The sequence below is a fragment of the Leucoraja erinacea genome, chromosome 27 (genome assembly GCF_028641065.1).
Source record: "Leucoraja erinacea ecotype New England chromosome 27, Leri_hhj_1, whole genome shotgun sequence".
Taxonomy (NCBI): domain Eukaryota; kingdom Metazoa; phylum Chordata; class Chondrichthyes; order Rajiformes; family Rajidae; genus Leucoraja; species Leucoraja erinaceus.
This window is the reverse complement of record NC_073403.1, coordinates 18,140,866-18,162,294: the sequence shown is the minus strand read 5'-3', so window position 1 is coordinate 18,162,294 and position 21,429 is coordinate 18,140,866. Positions and strand designations below refer to the sequence as shown.

Genomic DNA, 21,429 nt, shown 5'->3' with positions numbered 1-21,429 from the left:
TGACTTGGTGCAGAGGCAGAGGCTGCAGTATGACTTGTACTGGATATCTTATGTTTGTTTTTAAAGGGATACAGCATGGAAGCAGGCCCCTTGGCCCATGCCAACCATCGATCACCCATTCACACTAGTACTATGTTATCCCACTTTCACATCCACTCCCTTGGGGTGATTTTACAGAAGCCAATTAACCTACAAACCTTCGCCTCTTTGGGATGTGGGAAGAAACTGGAACATCAGAGGAAACCAACGGAGTCATAGGGAAGAGGTGCAAACTCCACGCAGACAGCACCCGAGGTCAGGATCGAATCTGGGTCTCTGGCGCAGTGAGACAGCAGTTTGGAAGACCTTTTCAAGTATTATTATATTAGTGGCACACAATTAATCAGAACACACTAGTTCTAAGTTATCCTACTCCCTACACACTAGGGGCAATTTTACAGAGGCCAATTCACCTACAAACCCACATGTCTCGAGAAGGGTCTTGACCCAAAATGCCACCTATTCCTTGTCTCCATTTTGCCTGATCTGCTGCGTTTCAACTGCTGAAAATTGCTTTGCACAATGCAAGCTACCGATGGCCGGTCAAGCTGTGAACATTACACACACACGATTGAGCAAGGTTTGCGTTTCAAAGTCTCAGCACGGCAATTATCGGAGCCTTAAAGTAAGTATTTGCTAACAAGGCCTGCATGGTGTTCCGGGTTTAATACACAGTAGTATTCAGAGAGTATATTGAACCTTACATAATCTTTTAAGGAGCCTAGGCAGGTTGCTTAATAAAACCTTTCAAAAACAATTCTAACTTTGTGCCATACAGGGGGACTCTTGAAATGCAAGTGTGCCAGTGAGGCAAATAACACAAAATGAAAAGTATGTTTCAGAAGTGGAATCACACACAGTTATGTAGTACTTGGTAATTCTCTACACAATTCTTCAGGAATTCCAATCTAGTTCCCTCACTGTAACCCGACACTTCCGACCAGTTCCGCCAATCTGCTTTCTACATTGTAGTTCAGAATCTTGTTCCTTGTAGCTCAGGCCATATGCTACCCTTTGATTCACTGCTGATCTGTTGGCTTAAATATATTCCAGAGCTCTTATTTCAGATGGGCGTCATGGTTTTTAAAAAAAAACATTGTATGTGTTTGAAACGTTGACCACTTCCGTCCAAAATATTCCATGCAATGTTGATTCAACGGGGTACCAATGGTATTTACAAGACATTTAGGTAGACACATTGATATGCAGGAAATGGAGAGATATGGATTATGGGCAGGTAAATAAGAGCTGTTCTTGGCATGGGCATTGTAGGCTGAAGGGCCTGTTTCTGTGCTGTACTATTCCATGTTTTGGAGCTAGTAAATCACTTGCTACATTTTTCACAACATTTCTGCAAAATGATTGTTGTGCAAATGTTAGAAACATTCAGCAGGTCAGGCAGCATCTGAGAAAAGAGAAACAGTTAATGTGTCAAGTTCAGGATCCTTCACATGAACTGAGCCCTGAAATTCTGAGTGCTTTCAATTTTTTCAATTATATTGCCAATATTCTGCACCCAGTGTTTTTTTTTTTTAAAGGTACAGCAGGCAGTGAAGAAAGCGAAAGGCATGTTAGCCTTTATAAGAAGAGGAATCGTATATAGGAGCAAAGAGGTCCTTCTGCAGTTGTACAGAGCCCTAGTGAGACCACACCTGGAGTATTGTGTGCAGTTTTGGTCCCCTAATTTATGGAAGGACATTCTTGCTATTGAGGTAATGCAACGTAGGTTTACAAGGTTAATTTCTGGGATGGTGGGACTGTCATATGCTGAGAGAATGGAGCATCTGGGCTTGTAAAGTCAGAGCAGAAATAGGAGGATATTGCAGATGAATACGTGGCTTGAAAAATGGTGCAAGGGGGAGGGATTCAAATTTTTAGGGCATTGGAACCAGTTCTGGGGGAGGTGGGACCAGTACAAACAGGACGGTCTGCACCTGGGCTGGAATGGAACCAATGTCCTTGGGGGGGTGTTTGCTACTGCTGTTGGGGAGGATTTAAACTAATGTGGCAGGGGGATGGGTACAAGAGCAGAGAGGCAGGGGGTGTAAAATGAAGGTAGAAGCAATAGGTAGCAAGGTGAAAAGTAAAAGTGGCAGGCAGACAAAACCAGGGCAAAAATCAAAAAGGGCCACTTTTCAACATAATTGTATAAGGGGTAAGAGCGTTGTAAAAACAAGCCTGAAGGCTTTGTGTCTCAATGCAAGGAGTATTCGTAATAAGGTGGATGAGTTGAACGTGCAGATAGCCATTAATGATTATGATATAGTTGGGATCACGGAGACATGGCTCCAGGGTGACCAAGGCTGGGAGCTGAACATCCCGGGATATTCAATATTCAGGAGGGATAGAGAGAAAGGAAAAGGAGGTGGGGTAGTGTTGCTGGTTAGAGAGGAGATTAACGCAATGGAAAGGAAGGACATTAGTTTGGAGGATGTGGAATCGGTATGGGTAGAGCTGCGAAACAATAAGGGGCAGAAAACGCTGGTGGGTGTTGTGTACAGGCCACCTAACAGTAGTAGTGAAGTTGGAGATGGTATCAAACAGGAAATTAGAAATGCTTGCGACAAAGGCAAAGCAGTTAGAATGGGTGACTTCAATCTACATATAGATTGGGTGAATCAAATTGGCAGGGGTGCTGAGGAAGAGGATTTCTTGGAATGTATGCGGGATAGTTATCTAAATCAACATGTAGAGGAACCAACGAGAGAGCTGGCTATTTTAGACTGGGTATTGAGTAATGAGGAAGGGTTAGTTAGTAGTCTTGTTGTGCGTGGCCCCTTGGGCAAGAGTGACCATAATATGGTTGAGTTCTTCATTAGGATGGAGAGTGACATTGTTGAGGTTGCACAGAAACAGCTTGGTTTTGAACTTAAAGAAAGGTAACTTTGAGGGTATGAGACGTGAATTGGCCAAGATTGACTGGCAATTAATTCTAAAAGGGTTGACGGTGGATATGCATTTGGAAGGCATTTAAAGACTGCATGGTGAACTACAAAAATTGTTCACCCCAGTTTGGCAAAATAATAAATCAGGGAAGGTAGTACATCCATGGATAACAAGGGAAATCAGGGATAGTATCAAAGCAAAGGATGATGCGTACAAACTAGACAGAAAAAGCAGCATACCGGAGCACTGAGAGAAATTCAGAGACCAGCAGAGGAGGACGAAGGGCTTAATTAGAAAAGGAAAAATGGATTATGAAAGAAAACTGGCAGTGAACATAAAAACTGACTGCAAAAGTTTTTATAGATATGTGAAAAGAAAGAGATTAGTTAAAACAAATGTAGGTCCCTTGCAGTCAGAAACAGGTGAGTTGATCATGGGGAACCAGGATATGGCGGACCAATTGAATAACTACTTTGGTTCCGTCTTCACTAAGGAAGACATAAATGATCTGCCGGAAATAGCAGGGGCCCGCGGGTCAAAGGAGGTGGAGGAATTGAGTGAAATCCAGGTTAGTCAGGAAGTGGTGTTGGGTAAATTGAATGGATTAAAGGCCGATAAATCCCCAGGGCCAGATAGGCTGCATTCCAGAGTACTTAAGGAAGTAGCTCCAGAAATAGTGGATGCATTAGTAATAATCTTTCAAAACTCTTTAGATTCTGGAGTAGTTCCAGAGGATTGGCGGGTAGCAAACGTAACCCCACTTTTTAAGAAGGGAGGGAGAGAGAAAACGGGGAATTACAGACCAGTTAGCCTAACATCGGTAGTGGGGAAACTGCTAGAGTCCGTTATTAAAGATGGGATAGCAGCACATTTGGAAAGTGGTGAAATCATTGGACAAAGTCAGCATGGATTTACGAAAGGTAAATCATGTCTGACGAATCTTATAGAATTTTTCGAGGATGTAACTAGTAGCTTGGATAGGGGGGAACCAGTGGATGTGGTGTATCTGGACTTCCAGAAGGCTTTCGACAAGGTCCCACATAAGAGATTAGTATATAAACTTAAAGCACATGGCATTGGGGGTTCAGTATTGATGTGGATAGAAAACTGGCTGGCAAACAGGAAGCAAAGAGTAGGAGTAAACGGGTCCTTTTCACAATGGCAGGCAGTGACTAGTGGGGTACCGCAAGGCTCAGTACTGGGACCCCAGCTATTTACAATATATATTAATGATCTGTATGAGGGAATTGAAGGCAATATCTCCACGTTTGCGCATGACACTAAGCTGGGTGGCAGTGTTAGGTGTGAGGAGGATAACTTTGTGACATACAGGGGGACTCTTGAAATGCAAGTGTGCCAGTGAGGCAAATAACACAAAATGAAAAAGTGGGGGATGTTTGCAGAAGTGGAATCACACACAGTTATGTGGTACTTGGTGGTCTCTACACAATTCTTCAGGAATTCCAATCTAGTTCCCTCACTGTTACCCGACACTTCCGACCACGGTGCCAATCTGCTTTCTACATTGTAGTTCAGAATCTTGGTTCCTTGTAGCTCAGGCCATATGCGAGACCTGGATTCATGGTACACCAGTCATTGAAGGTAGGCATGCATTGCAGCATGGGCGTCATGGTTAAAGAAAGCAAATGGCATGTTGGCTTTCATAGCAAGAGGATTTGAGTATAGGAGCAGGGAAATTCTACTGCAGTTGTACAGGGTCTTGGTGAGACCACACCTGGAGTATTGCGTGCAGTTTTGGTCTCCAAATCTGAGGAAAGGACATTATTGCCATAGAGGGAGTGCAGAGAAGGTTCACCAGACTGATTCCTGGGATGAAGGGCCTGTTTCTATGAAGAAGTAAGATTCCATGTTTTGGAGTTAGTAAATCACTTGCTACATTTATTTCTGCAAAATGATTGTTGTGCAAAGGGGATCAGCAGGTAGGCAGCATCTTAGAAAAATTCTTAATGTGGGGTTGGACAGGCTAGATGCAGGAAGATATGTTCCCGATGTTTTTTTTTTAAAGTCCAGGACAAGGGCAGTGAAAGAAAGCTTAAGGATAAGGGGGAAATCCTTTAAACCGAGATGAGAAGAACTATTTTTCACACAGAGAGTGGTGAATCTCTGGAAACTCTCTGCCACAGAGGGTAGTGAGGCCAGTTCATTGGCTATATTTAAGAGGGAGGTAGATGTGGCCCTTGTGGCCAAGGGGATCAGAGGGTATGGAGAGAAGGCAGGTACGGGATACTGAGTTGGATGATCAGCCATGATCATATTAAATGGCGGTCCAGGCTCGAAGGGCCGAATGGCCTACTCCTGCACCTAATTTCTATGTTTCTATGTTTCTATGTAAACTCTGGTGTTTAGGATGAGAGGGAATCTCTTTGAAACATATAAGATTGTTAAGGGTTTGGACACGCTAGAGGCAGGAAATATGTTCCCGATGTTGGGAGAGTCCAGAACTAGGGGCCTCAGTTTAAGAATAAGGAGTAAGCCATTTAGAACGAAGATGAGGAAACATTTTTTCTCACAGAGAGGGCGAGTCTGTGGAATTCTCTGCCTCAGAGGGCGGTGGAGGCGGGTTCTCTGGATGCTTTCAAGAGAGAGCTAGATAGGGCTCTTAAAAATAGCGGAGTCAGGGGATATGGGGAGAAGGCAGGAACGGAGTATTGATTGGGGATGATCAGCCAAGATCACATTGAATGGTGGTGCTGGCTCGAAGGGCCGAATGGCCTACTCCTGCACCTATTGTCTATATATAATTTTACTAGCCATCATTTTGTTTATGGATGAAGTGCAGTGGTGATTTTCAGGGTTAATTTCAAGTTGATGAAAATGGCAAATATGAAATAATAAACTATATTATTTGATGCACTCAAATTTAAATTAGTTCACAGGATGCCCCCCCCCCTCCAAAAAAAAACCCAATGGAACCCATGACACATGCATCTCAGGCTCATACATGGTTAACCAATCTGAAGAAGGGTCTTGACCTGAAACATCACCCATTCCTTCTATCCAGAGATGCTGCCTGTCTTGCTGAGTTACTCCAGCATTTTGTGTCTATCTTTGGTATAAGCCAGCATCTGCAGTTCCGTCCTACATAGAACCATATTACAAGGTCTCTTTACAGTCTGGGCTACAGAAGGCAATACAGAAGGACACCGTCTTGCTTTTGTATAAAATGTCAGCACCAAGATTGGATCAGAGCAGAGACACCAAAGAGAAGAAGAATAGGCTCCAGTACTGTGGCGTAGTGGTGCTATCCAAGATGAAGGACATGAAAACTAATGTAGTAACAATTTTCTAGGTGTATAGATAGTGTTCATTGCAGTAATGAATGCTAGTAACAATGGCAGGATTGCTTTTCTTGTCTTGTCTTGTCTTGTGCAAAATAAAGTGCTGGAGGAACTCAGCGAATCAGGCAGCATTTGGCAGGGAATGGGCAGAGCCATTTCTGGCGAGGAAACTTCTCCTTCCGACTAATGGTTTAGTTTAAAGATACGCCAATGAAACCAGCCCTTCAGCTTATCGAGTCCACACCAACCATCGATCAGCCATTTTGTCTTATCCCACTTTTGCATCTACTTCCTACACATTAGGGGCAATGTTTCTTTAACAGTAGCCAATTCAACTTGTTAAACCCACGCATCTTTGGGATGTGGGAGGAAACTGGAGTACCCAGAAAATTTCACATGGTCACAGGGAGAAATTATAAACTCCACACAGACATCATCCGAGGTCAGGATCAAACCCAGGTGTCTGGTTTTGAGGCAGTAGCTCCACCAGCTGCACCAGTGTGCTGCCCCAATAGGAGCGAGAAAGCTGAAAAAAAAAAGTAGAGGTACTTGGCAGAGCAGAGGGGAGAAAGCCCATCTGGTGCCAGCGACAAGGACAATCCCTTGGGGCTGGAGTGGAAACTGAGCAAGAAACAGAAAAGCAAACAAAAAACAAAACATCTAAAGATATGCTGAAAGCAAAATATGAAAAGTTGAAGTGGGTCCCTCATAGATTAAGGCAGAAGAAGTTATATTGAGTGGTAAGTAAATGGGTGAGATATTAAATATCTTGTATGTTTGTAAGATCAGAGAACTACATAACTACAAAAATAGCTGAAATAAATTAATTTGGAAAATAATTGGATGGAAAATTAATAAAACCACATGATATGGCCGATATTTCAAGGTTTTGAAAGGGGGGGGGGGGGAAGAAGATAACTAGTGTATCTATTCTAAAATACCACATAGTCGCAGATTACCTTTTCATCTGTGGGTAGCAACTACCTCCACTATTTAAGGAAGGAGAGAAAGCACAGGGAACTACCCATCAGCCTCACGTCAGTAGGAGAGGAACTGCTAGAGTCCATTTCTTTTTAAAGATAGTGTTTATCTCCTTAAAACTGACACGTGGAATTATAAAAGGAAATCCAGCAACACCATTTCTTGAATCTCATAGCTGAAGGTTTCAACGGGACTTTCAAATAAAGGCATTAAAGTGATCCACACCACTGCTTTCAATGGCATTGAAAAATTTAGTAACCACATTTTAGCCCAAATATATTGAACCACAAGACTTTCAACTTACGAACGTAACTGTCGGATGTCGTTACCAGTGAGCAGTTTGAACAGTTTCTGATGCCAGCTTTGATATTTTGGATGACAGATGCTTCTGTTGCATTGGAAGAAGATGAAAAGATGTTGTCAACAAAGGCCTTAACACTCCCTTTTCTGAAAAGAGAAAGAAGCAAAAAGCAAATTAAAGTATGTGTGAAAATAAACCATGGCTCATGTACTTCGACAACAAGCTACTTGTATTTTCTGCAGGTCAAAGATTCCACTTGTCAACTAATTCAAGTCCGCAATTGGTAGTTCAGAGATTTTACATTGTTTTATTTTACATCAGTATCTCCACACATTCCGATTCTAATCTCAGACTGATGTTAATCTTAATTCAAGGTGACATCACTGTGACCCTGGAGGGCATCTTAGACTTCCACTGTCAGAATGCATTGGGGTTTGGATCTGCTGTTTATAGAGAATTGGGAAACATGTGAGTGGTAGAGAAGAGAGGGTAAGAAGAGAGATGAACTTAACCATCCATATGCAATTTTTTATCCAACACTTAATTACACCTTCCTAATGGATTTAGGAAAGCAAATAATTTAGATTTTTGTTTACTGGAATTTCTACACATGAGAAGTGCAGGAAACATGAAAAGGCATTGAGTATTTGAAAATGAACTTGCTTCTTCATTTTTCAAGCATTTTTCCTTTTATTAAATCTGTTTAGTTTAGAGAGTTTAGTTTAGGTTTAGAGATACAGCAAGGAAACAGGATTTTCTGCCCACTGAATCCACACTGACCATCGATCACCTGGTCACACTAGTTCTATTATCCCACTTTCGCATCCACTCCCTACACACCTGGGGTAATTTACAGAGGGCCAATTAACCTTCAAACCCGCACGCCTCTGGTATGTGGGAGGAAACCGGAACACCCGGAGGAAACCCACGCAGGCACAGGGAGAACGTGCAAACTCCACGCAGACTGCACCAGAGGTCAGGATTGGTGCCTCTGGTGCTGTGAGGCAGCAACTATACCAGCTGCACCACTGTGACAGATTTTCAACCAGCCACTTAGAGAGTACAGCAGTTTTCCAAATTCAAATCAGCCTGTTTGGCTGGCAGATGTATATTTATCTGAAGTATTCTCCCCCCCAAAAACCCCCCAATCCCACCCCCTCCCCACAGTTTATTATTGACTGGGTTAACTGACAAGCACACGTTTGTATTTATTTTGCCTTGCATTTGTATTTATTATCAGTTTCTCCCCCTCCTTCCTCCCGTCCCACGCACCATTATATTTATTTGGATGAACGTGTGGTTTGAATTTAGCACAGTGATGTCTCTCTGGCCTGCCTCCGCACTGTTGCACATGATTCTAGTCTGCCCAAATTCCCTTCACTTTTAGATGGCAGATGTCAGCTCCAGATTATAAGTAATACTACTGGGTCTGGTTTAACATTGTCTGCATAACAAGCCATTAACAATCTTGAATGTCACTTGTTCTGCGAGTCCACACATTTCAGTCAACTTATGAAAAACACCTCCAATTTTATTTTAGGAATGAACTTCATTGGATCCGTTCCCATCTTAAGCTCTGACTGAGATGTTAAGTTTATCCCACAATTATATAAAAAAAAAGACAAAAACTCACTGGGAACAAACATTGCTGTTCAGTTTACACAACAAGAGTGACAACTGATAACAGCGTCATCTGCTAGGGTGGAAAGGGAGGCTGGACAGGTCATGTTGCTAGGTGCAAAGCATCATTTATTGAACATCGAATAATGTCAATTTACTCCGAAAACAAAGAGCCGAGGAAATACAAGTTACAGCAGAAGTGACAGCACCTTCTCCAAGTAAGGCTGGGCATGCTGCTGGAAGACCATTGGTTCAGTGAAAGACTCTCTTGGGACTGCCCAAAACCCATTGGTCTCCCAGCACAGCGAGATGACCAGCAGGGAATGTTACTGACTGGTCTATTCCAGGCTGCACGTGTACGTGCTGAAGGACGCAGCAAAGCCCTGTGCAGCCAACGCCAAGGCTCTGTGAGGGTGGACCACAGCCTAGGGTTCTTCCACTGCTGCTTCGAGTCCAGTGGCGACACCCTTCAAACAATTGAAGGGCTATCACTGCAGGTGACCACATGAATGACAAGGATGTCTTGTGCAAAGACAGGTGCTAACACTAGCGAGTATGAAACTATTGAATGTATGGACACTAAGAGATTTTGCATGGTTTTTGTTTTGTATATATACACTTCATGAGGAATAACTTTTATTTTTGAAGTACAAATCTCCAGAATGATGTAGGCACCAGGGGACATACGACCTCAACATAACCGGCCCTTAAAAAAAGTCAACCATCCTCACTTACAACTTAAATTACCTCCATTCTGGTTGGGGAAAAATGTTGTCAAGATTCTCAACCTGAAAATAAAAATCCTCTAGAAACACAAAAAACTATTTGACCAAACAAGGAGTGGGTGCCTCAGCCATGTACAGGAGACTTGTTGGTAACAAGTTTATTCTATTGTGTTAGCATGCAAGATTTGAAGCGTGGAGGAAAGGTACTGCCATTAAAAACCTAGATCTCCAAAAAACCCATGCAACATAGAGTGATCTGCAGTTGGTCAATGTTCATGCACATGTGATTGCCCACAGCACATAATGTCAAGTGTTCGATTCTTCCACTGATATGAAGCAAACTCTATGGCTAGAATCCTCTCGGTACTTATCGAGCACTGACTCACTGCGGACTGAGTCTAACTAGGCAGCCTGCAGGCTGGGCGTTAAAGGCGTAGACTTATGTTCAAACAAGAATAAAGCTCGGCAAACAGATGCAAATGTAAATGTTGACTACAATATAACTGGATAAGACATCTGATTTTACACAAACATGTCAAATTGTTCATGTGGAATGACTGGGACATCAGGATCATTGCATCATCCCTGCCCCATGCTTTGCGGTTGAGTACAAGTTCAGAGTAACCCAGTATTTTGAGGCTTTGGTTTAATAATCACGAGTAAAGATTGTTTAATTATTATAGGAACAATATTTGCTGCAGTTTAACATAAATATTGCATACTTACTCAAGCTTCCAAACAATAGATCTGTAGTAGGAATGGTCATTTTTGAAGAATCTTTTCAACTAATCAAAGTAGAAAGAAAGGAAAAAAAAGGTTCAGGAAATAGCACAGCTCTTTCATCTCTGTTTTGGGGCGGCACGGTGGCGCAGAAGTAGAATTGCTGTCTTATAGCGTCAGAGACACAGTTTCGATCACGACTCCGGGTGTTGTCTGTACAGACTTTGTACATTCTCCCCGAGACCACGTTGGTTTTCTCTGAGATCTTCGGTTTCCTCCCACACGCCAAAGACGTGCATGTTTGTCGGTTAATTGGCTTAGTATAAATGTAAAATTGTCCCTAGTGTGTGTAGGATAGTGCTAATGTGCAGGGAATTACTGGTCGTTACGAACTCGGTGGGCCAAAGGACATGTTTCCACACTGCATCTTTAAACTAAACTACGATAAACGCTCTGCAATAGCATTTTCACCACTCATGAAAACTGTCTTCATTGGTATTTGTTTTAAAGAAAATAGATCTTTGTTACAATGCTTAAGATAGACACAAAATGCTGCAGTAACTCAGCGGTCAGGCACCATCTCTGGAAAAAAAGGAACAGGTGACTTTTGGGGTTGAGACCCTTCTCAGCTGATGCTTGTGTTACAATGCTTCATTTACACCTCAACTGAGTGGCAATGTAGGGAAGAAAAGGAAAGAAGGAGAACAGATTTGCAGAAAACAAGGTGTGGTTGGAAACTATATTTGATTTTGCAATGGGGTGGTGCAGAACAATTCAATTGTGCCAACCTTTTTGCAGATACCTTCATGCTTGGAAAATCTACTCGATTTTCGATTTACATGAAAATCCTGAAGATTAAGCATCAGTTGTATGATCTCTTCGCCAATTCAATCCAGTCAAGTCAAGAATGCTGCCATTGATTTCTAAATTCTTGCATCGTTGAGCAGGATCATTGGCATATCTAGCAGGATCTCTCTTCATGCAAGTTAATTTGCCTAGCAAGGACTGACTCGCAGCAGCACCTGATATACCTGGTGTAATCTACCTGGTTTTCAATGTCTTCATCTAGTCTGTAATTATGGACGTTTTAAAGTCATTCAGTCTTTTTAATCAGAGTTGGAGGGGTCAAGGAAACAGAGATCAAAGATCCACTCAACCACTAATTTACTTAGTGACAAAATAAACACCAGGCTCTGTATGAGTGGATCTCCCAGTCTTCGTGAGCTAGTCATTATTACGTCATGTAAAACTGCAATGCATGCTTATGCGTTTGGAGATCTTCTTAACTGTGAATAAACTACAAGTGCAGCAGGGGTGATCTTATAGAGGTGTATAAAATCATGAGGGGAGTAGGGAAAGATTTAAAAGGAACCCAAGGGGCACTTTTTCCACTCTGAGGGTGGTCGGTATACAAAATGAGCTGCCAGAGCAAGTAGGTGAGACGGGTCCAATAGCAATATTTAAAAGACAATTGTACATGTACGTGGATTGGAAAGGTTTAAAATGATATGGGGCAAACGTGGGTAACTGGGAATAGTTTAGTTGGGACATCCTGTTCAGCTGAAGGGCCCGTTTCCTGACCCTAAATCTCAAAAATAAAATCTCTCTCAGGATGGAGAAGAGCAATCCCCAACTAAATATCCAGGAGAATGGCCAATTTTAAACTGAACAGTGGGTGAAACATGCGTGAGATAGAGTACCGACAGTACATCAGAGAACAGAGTATTCAGTCAGAGTAACTTACCTCCTTCTCTATTTTGGATGCCGTTTCGAAGAATGTCCTTGAATTCATTTCATTCATGGCCGGAAGAAAATTCATGGTTGATAAATGGAGGACGCCAGGGAAGGTTCTCACTGGAAGAGATAGATGAAAATAAATTGGACCATTCCATTGGAATGAGCAATGAGTTGAACGATTTAGTCCAGAAGAGATGAAGACCAGAGGCAAACAGATGCGTTCCTGTGCGCAGGTTTCGACGCATGCAGGGAAAGGTCAATTGAGAAAATTGCTCTTATTGTCATTTTCCGCGCACGCACACGCACACACACGGAGCATTTTGTGCAAAAAGATGGCGATAGTTAAAAATACCTATAACACAAAAACAAAAACAAATAATCAACTCGGGCATTTTTATCTCTGGTGTTTATGATTGCAGAAAGGAAGGGAGGAGGCCCGGACACAAAATGCTGGAGTAACTCATCAAGACAGCCAGCATCTTGGGATAGAAGAAATGGGTGACATTTCAGTTCGAGATCTTTCTTCAGACTGAGAGTCAGAGGAGAGGGAGTCAGAGATATGAAAGGTTAAGGTGTGAAAACGAGATCAAAGGAGATGCGGATCAAGGAAAATGTAGAATAGATCATCGATAGCTAGGGGAAAGTGACAACAAAGCATACAAAGATAAAAGTGTAATCAAGAGGACATTCAGACTGGTCTGGAGACCAGGATGGGAGAGGGATGAAGAGAGAGAGAGAGAGAGAAAGCAAGGGTTACTTGAAGTTAGAGAAGTTCAAGGTTTCAAGGTCGGTTTATTATCACATGTACCAATTAAGGTACAGTGAAACTCAATTACCATATTACCAAGTTAATATTTATAGCACTGGGCTGTACGTTGCCCAAGCGAAATACGAGGCGCTGTTCCGCCAATTTACGTTGGCCCTCACTCTGACAGTGGAGGAGACCCAAGACAAAAAGGTCAGTATGGGGATGGGAGGGGGAGTTAAAGTGCTTAGTAACCGGGAGATCAGGTAGGTTTAGGCAGACTCCGTGGAGGTGTCCTGCGAAACGATCGCCGAGCCTGCGACTGGGCTCGCCAATATATAGCAGTCCACAACTGGAACAGCAGATACACTAGATGAGGTTGGAGGAGGTGCAAGTGAACCACTGCCTCACCTGGAAAGACTGTCAGGATCCTTGGATAGAATCGAGGGAGGAGGTATTGGGACAGGTTTTGCATCTCCTGCAGTTGAAGGGGAAGGTACCTGGGGATGGGGTGGTTTGGGTGGGAAGGAATGAGGGAACCAAGGAGTTGCGGAGGGAACGGTCTCTGCGGAAGGTGGGAAGATGTGGCGAATGGTGGGATCCAGTTGGAGGTGGCGAAAATGCCGGAGGATTATGTGTTGTATGCGACATCTGATGGGGTGAAAGGCGAGGACTAGAGGGACTGTCCCTGTTGCAACTTTGGGAAGGGGGGGGAAGCAAGAACGAAGCTTTCACAAGGGTCTCCTCGGTATCTTGCAACATCCATAGTCAGGATCGAACCCAGGTCACTGGCACGGTAAGGCAGCAACTCTACCACAGCACCTTTTACATGCATTTGATGCATATCTCTCTCTAAACCCTTTGCATCAATGTACATGTGCAAATGTCTTTTAAATGTTGTTATAGTACCCGTCTCAACCACTTACTTTGCAGTTCATTCCAGAGACCAGTGAGCAAGTCGCCCCCCAGGTTCCTATAAAATATTTCTCCTCTCATCTTAAACCTGTGACCTCTAGTTCTCGATTCTCCTACTCTGGGGAGGAGACTCTGGATAACAACACAGCCTGGTTAGATTGAGATTGGACAAAACAGGTGTTGAAGGAACGCCGTGTCAGGCAGCACCAGTGGCGGGAATGGGCAGATGACATTTCTGGTCGGGATTCTCCTTCCGATTGAAAACTGGAAAAGAGGTGGGACTGGGACAAAGCCTAGCAAGTAATAGGTGGATACAGGTGGTTAAGATGGGTGGGGGTGGGGGGGGAGAGACAAAGGAGTGATTTGGGGATGTGTGGAGTGACAAAGGCTAGATATGAAAAGGGTGTCAGATGTGGAGAGAAGAGTGAAATGTAAAGTTACAGGGAGGTACATGGGTGGAAAGGATGGGGTGGGAAACGGGGAAATATGGGTCTCTCGGATGGAGATGAGCGTACAGAGGAGGGGAGAGGTCAAGGTGGTGGGTGGTAGACAGAAAACCACAGTTCAGAAATGAAGATATTTCAGTGGAAATACTTCTTTGGAGCAAGTACCACACAGAGAAAAATACTAGGAGAATGAAATAGAGTCATTAGAGGAGGCAGGGTGGAAAGGAAGTATAGTCAGGAATGCCACGGGAACATACAGGCATGTAATGAATGCTTGTGGTCATATTATCTCCACAGATGGACAGAGAGAGATCCAGGAAGGGAGGGGTTACAGCCGAATGTGAGAAAAGGTAGAAAATAGCCACAAAAGCAATGAAGTTTGGTAGGATTGCAGGAAATAGACTCATACACAAGCAAGAAAGAAACAGGGAATTGAACGAGGGTCCCCAAGTTGGACAAAGCAAAAACTGTTCCACATATATTCAACAAAAAGGCAGGCCCTTGGCACACCTTGGATTTGGATAGACTGAGTGGAGTTGGCTGAGTAAGATGACAGGTTCAGCCACTTGACTGAGTGTGCTAATGGAGAGGACATGGTCAGGCCTCTGTTCCAGATAGAGGAGGAAGATTGTTATAGTGGTTGGAAGTCCATGATAAAGATGAGCTAGTTGAGACCAGGGAAGTCAAAGCTAAAGAGAGTATCCGAAATATCGCAGATGCAAATTGATAGGGATCGGACCAGGGAAGTGGGGATGGATTAAACTTAGGAAGAAACAAGTTCTACAGGACACATAGATAGGCAGAAGCAATGGGTCTGCTTGTACCGTCCTGCTTATGCATCTTGTGCAGGAGGTGGAAGTGGACTGTGCAGGACTGGGACATTACAAGTCAGGTTCTGAAAACTGGAAAAAGAGAGGTGAGACCGGGACAAGGCCTGGCAAGTGTTGAGGCACATTAAGGCATTGAACTGGGGGAATAATAGTAGAATATTAATGTCTAACTCGGAGTGTAAATTATGCAAGGACACAGTCACAGAATGTTCGAAATTTAATGAACACAAATAATCAAGAGCTTTGGATTAGAAAAGTAACAGTTTACATCCTTGTGACGCAGGATTTATTGGATGGAATTATAAAATAGTTCATAATCTTTTGTGGATTTGCCCATGTTCCAAACAAGGTATTGTCAGCTGCACTGTTGTCATGTAACATGGATGACAAATGTGCCCAATAATCTTTGATCAAGGTTGCAGGAATTAGATCATTGTAAATTTGCCATGGTTTAAAACATTAAAAAAGTAATAATCTCGGGGCGACACAGTGATTTAGCAGTGGAGCTACTACCTTACAGTGCCCAGAGAACCGGGTTCGATACCGACTATGGGTGCTGTCTATACGGAGTTTGGACGTTCTCCCCGTGACCTGCACGAGGTCAGTCATAGTCAGGGGGATAATGGCCAGAGTTTTGGTGATGGGGTCATGGTCCAGAGGGAGATATGAGGATGAGTCCGAGAGCCAGTGCTCAGCCTCTGATACAACTTGCCAAGGCACAACAAGTGCGTACCTGTCTACAGGTCTGAAGATGATGTCAGGCTAGGTTCTTGCCGAGCAGTGCGCTGCAAAATTGATTGCCAAGTAGGACATTGTGAAACCTGTTTTCCTTTATTTAATACTTTATCTTGGCACTTGGCCAAGAGGCAGGGAAAGATCAGTGCTGGAAACCCTCCAGTTCCCCACAGGACAGAGACATGATGTGTGTGATACCATTGCAAGACAGGCTGCGGTCAGAATGTGTGGGAACACGCAACAGTTTCAGTCAGCAACAGCAATTGAACAATCTTACAGGGCAATACTTGATCATGTGAAGGTCCAAGGCGGTGGCTTCTTTTTTTTTTTTAAATGCATTATGATACAAGGCATGGGCACAGGAGCCAATTATCAAACAATTCTTGAAAGCAATTCTACAAAATTATTGCAACATATTGTAAGGTGAAATCTTCAGCTATTTAATATAAGAGGCTGGAGACACATGGACCCGCAGATGTTGGTTTACAAAAAAGGAAAAGTTGCTGGAATAACTCAGCTGGTCAGCACATGTCTGGAAACAGATAGGTGATGTTTCAGATCAGGACCAATACAACACCTATCTATGTTCTCCAGAGATGTTGCCTGACTGGTTGAGTTTCTCCAATACAGTATTTTTTTCCCCATATTAAGGACTTCTAGTTTACTTGCATCATATCCCAACAACTTTCCTCACAATTGTAATACACCATTCGGAATTGATGCCACAGAATTGCTTCCCATGCAATGCCACAATATACATCACGACATCGTGCTTGTATTATTATAGATATAGAGCAAACATTTGTTTATTACCTGTTACGCAGTTACCATCTTGCACATATTGTCCAGGAAGACAGCGACAGATGTACGATGCAAAAAGATTCACACATTTACTGCCGAATGGACAAATCGCATTAAGGCATTGAACTGGGGGAACAATAATAGAATATTAATGTCTAACTCGCAGTGTAAATTATGCAAGGACAAAGTCACAGAATGTTTGAAATTCACTGAACACAAACAATCAAGAGCTTTGGATTAGAAAAGTAACAGTTTACATCCTTGTGGTGCAGGATTTATTGGATGGAATTATAAAGCAGTTCATAATCTTTTGTGGATTTGCCAGTGTACCAAACAAGGTATTGTCAGCTGCACTGTTGTCATGTAACATGGATGACAAATGTGCCCAATAATCCTTGATCAAGGTTGCAGGAATTAGGTCATTGTAACTTTGCCATGGTCTAAAACATTAAAAAGTAATTTAAAAAAAGTAATAACCTCGGGACAACACGGCGATTAAGCGGGAGAGCTACTGCCTTACAGCGCCAGAGACCCGGGTTCGATCATGGCTACGGGTGCTGTCTATATGGAGTTTGGACATTCTCCCTGTGACCTGCATGGGTTTACTCCCAAATCTTCGGTTTTCTCCCACACTTCAAAGACGTACTGATTTGTAGGTTATTTGGCTTGGTGTAAATGTAAATTGGGGTGTGTGTGTGTGTGGTGTGTGTGTGTGTGTGTGTGTGTGTGTGTGTGTGTGTGTGTGTGTGTGTGTGTGTGTGTGTGTGTGTGTGTGTGTGTGTGTGTGTGGCTTGCTGGACGGTGTGGACTCAGTGGGCTGAAGGGCCTGTGTCCGCACTGTATCTCAAAACTAAACTCTGGCGAATGCAAAAGGATAAACTTTTACTCCTGCTCGGGTCAATCAATGTAGACTGCACAAACAGGAGGTGGACGAGTCTCATGCAACATATCAATGCATTTTTATTACGAGTCTGCATGAAGCTTTTAACCATGTCCAAGGCCAGCTCTGGCTACAAACAAAAGGTCTACTTTGTATAATATTTTGCAGCAACAGTCTGCCTGATGAACTGCTTGTTCGGTATGTAACTGGAAAGAAAAGCTACAAACAAGCAGAAGTTATTGTTGGTGGTTACTGTCTATCCAATGGAAATATAAATTATTCAATAGCACAAAACAATGTGGAAAAGTGACGTTATCACTTCTGTAAATAAATCAAATGCCTATTTATACAACAAGAAATTTCACAACAGTAACCACCACTGGCAAAAGGAAAATCCTCAATTTTCCACTGGGCCCCAAGGAAGATCAATTTACAAAAAAGCACAATCATTAATGTCTCTTTCAATCATGGTTAATATTGGTAGCACATTCCAAAGATTAAAAGTTAATGGTTGCTTCATTGCAGGATGTGGTGGCTTTAGAGATGGTGCAGAAAGGTTTACCAGAATGCTGCAAGGATTAAAGGGTATTAGTTAGAAGTTGGACAGACTGTGTTTCCTTTGGAGCATCGAGATCGAGGGGAGACCCAATAGAAGAATACAAAATTATTAGAGGCATAGAGAGGGTCGATCGTCAGGACCTCTCTCCCCGGGTGGAAATGTCAGACACTTGAGACCACAGGTTTAAGGTGAGGGGCAAAGTTTAAGGGAGATCTGCGATGCAGTTAGTTTTGCACAGAGAGTGACGGATGCCTGGAACAGCTGCCAGAGGTAGTGATGGAGACAGATATGATAGTGGAATTTAAGAGGCATTTAGCTAGGCACATGAATTCGAAGGGAATAGGACAAGGATCATGTGCAAGCAGAGGAGATTAGTTTAACTTGGCAACATGTTCAGCCAGGACTTTAAGGACTGAAGAATTTGTTCCTGTGCTGTACTGTTCTGCTCTATGTATAACATTTTAACTACACTAGCTCCCAATTAAACGAGCACTTGCCGCTTACTCATTTACATCAGACTTAAGTCATGCTGGAGTCTCATTACTATTATTGCCAGTGCAGATACCTTCAGTATTCTATTGCCTTTAATATGTCTTAAAGGAGACTCGCCAAATAATAATTGATGCCAAGCCAAGTGGGCTGAATGAATAAACAATTAATTGTTTAAGAAGGAACTGCAGATGCTGGAAAATTGAAACTAGACAAAAGTACTGGAGAAACTCAACGGGTGCAGCAGCATCTATGGGGTGAAGGAAATAGGCAACGTTTCGGGCCGAAACTCTTTCCTTTCCCGAAACGTTGCCCATTTCCTTCGCTCCATAGATGCTGCTGCACCCGCTGAATAAACAATGAATCAAGGAGATAGGTTATAAAAAGCCACAAAGAAGGTGGTGGTTAATAAAAAGCAGAGAGTTGAAAAGGGAATTCCAGACTTAGAGTCCTTGATTGTTGAAACATGGGCAATGCAGTGTAGGGTCTGAGATGAGCGAGGGTAGTTTAAAAAAGTAAAGGTGATAATTGAGGGTTATAGGATGGTAAGAAGTGAGCAGCCATGTGCCAGTGTAGGTTCGCAAGTGGAGCAAAGAGAACTGTGAGAACGAGTTGGAACTTGGGCAGAAGATCTTGGGCATTGCAGGAGGCAGATTACTGGCAAGCATTGCGTTAAAATCCAAGAATCTATGTTGGAAAAGCCTTGAAGTTTAAAACTTTTTTTTTTTTAAAGCATTCTTTTATTCTAGGCTGATCTCCTCCCCAATTAAGACTACTTCAACACAAAATAGTTGGATTCTATGTTAGAATATTCAGGTAATGGTAGGGGGTAGGAGGTAGAGGGCAGCACAGCTGGTAGAACTGCTGCTTCACAGCACCAGAGTTCCAGGTTCAATGCAGACCTAGAGCCCCTGTCTGTGTGGACTTTACACATCCTCCTTGCAACCACATGGATTTCCTCCGGGTGCTCTGGTTTCCTCCCAAACCCCATAGACGTGCCCTTAGAGTGTAGGGAGTGGATGCTAAAATGGAACTAGTGTGAAATAGTGATCGATGGTTGGCAAGGAGGGTGGGCCGAAGGGCCTGTGTCCACGCTTTCAATCAATAATGCACAAGTGAGGCAAGGGATGCTTGTGGAAAGAGATCTTAGTGATGGGAGAAATAGACCATTAGTAGCTGTCACTGGATCAAATATGACACCAGTACTCTGAACAACCCAATTCAATTACAGACAATAAGGCTGAGGAACTTTATTTGAGTCTGAAGAAGGGTCCCCCACCCAAAATGTCACCCATCCATGTTATCTTGAGATGCTGCCTGCTGCGTTATTCTAGCACTTGGTGTCTTCTTGTGCCAACATTATTTGGGTTCCTTCGAAACATAGAGATAGGTGCAGGAGGCCGCCATTTGGCCCTTTGAGCTTGCACTGCCATTCATTGTGATCATGGCTGATCATCCACAATCAGTAACCCGTGCCTGCCTTCTCCCAATATTGCTTGATTCCACTAGCCCCTAGAGCTCTATCTAACTCTTTTAAATTCATCCAATGGCCTCTACTGCCTTTTGTGGCAGAGAATTCCACAAATTCACAATTGAATTTTTTTTTCTCATCTCAGTTTTAAATGGCCTCCCCTTTATTCTTATTCCATATTCCATTATTCAGGTGAAGGATAAATGGAGCAAATTAGAGATGGGTCAACAGGAATGATGATAAGACTGATCGATTTCCATCAGTATAGATGTGAAAAAAATGGCACCTTCATTCCAAAAGGTCCTACGTGTAGGTTTTATCGGGCAAAATGTTGATGAATCACAACAGTTATCAGTAAAGACTGCACTATGTAATTTTCCACTCGGTGTATTGTAAACAAGATCTTTACAGCAGACAAGCCCGAAGGTCATGGGATGATAAACAAATAGCTTTGCCAGGTGTTGGTGCTCTCAAAGTTACATTAATAATCCACTAAACCCACAGAGGTATTTCAGTTTTTCTCACCTAAATTTATTTGCTGGACGCACAGCCCCAAACTTTGCTGTTCTTAAATGCTATTCGAAGCTCAAGCTTTTTGGAAGGTTTAGCAAGGTGCGGGTTAAAATGGTAGGGAGATGGAAAACACTAGCAAATTTGGAGTGAATGTCCACAATTCCCAAAAGAGCATAGCTCAGAGGGTGTACTTGCTTTTGTTGGCCACTCCAATAGATACAAGGCCTGGGAGGCTGCAACAGTGTACATTGTGAATTGGAACATTGGCATTGTACTGAACATAGTTCTGGTCATCACAAGAGAAGGTGCAGAGAAGATTCATGAGGATATTACTAGGGATGGAGAATTTTTCTTCCAAGAAAAATTTAGCTTGGTTTGTTTTCTTTGGAACTAAGGGGACTGAAAGGAAATTTAATCAGCATTTATTTTGGGGGACTTGGGCTTCACTGGCAAGGCCAAAATTCATTGGCTCTCAAAAACTGTCCTCTAGATGGTGGTGCCTTACCAGTCTATATCAGAGGGCATATAGCAAACCCCTACTTGTGGTATGTCTGGAGTCACATGTAACATAGACAAGGAATGGATGGATTTTTAATAACAATTCCAGCAGTTTTGATCTTTATTAAGGCCAGTTCCGTTTCTCCATATTCCCAATTTTATTTGGCTTTAAATACCACAGGTGCCATGGTGGGATTTGAACTCGGGCCTCCATTAGTTCAGGCCTCTGGTTTATTAAT

The 21,429-nt window shown here is 42.9% G+C and overlaps 1 protein-coding gene across 1 annotated transcript in view; it reads right to left on the bottom strand.

Moving 5' to 3' along the window:
- LOC129710310 (protein HEG-like) overlaps positions 1-21,429 on the bottom strand; it is an 80,258-nt gene that overhangs the window by 15,425 nt on the left and 43,404 nt on the right. The window contains exons 3-6 of the mRNA XM_055657215.1: positions 16,793-16,906; positions 12,316-12,425; positions 10,578-10,636; positions 7,510-7,652 (exon numbers count right to left, since the gene is read on the bottom strand). Coding sequence (XP_055513190.1) covers positions 7,510-7,652; positions 10,578-10,636; positions 12,316-12,425; positions 16,793-16,906 — 426 coding nt within the window. The remainder of the gene's footprint in view (positions 1-7,509; positions 7,653-10,577; positions 10,637-12,315; positions 12,426-16,792; positions 16,907-21,429) is intronic.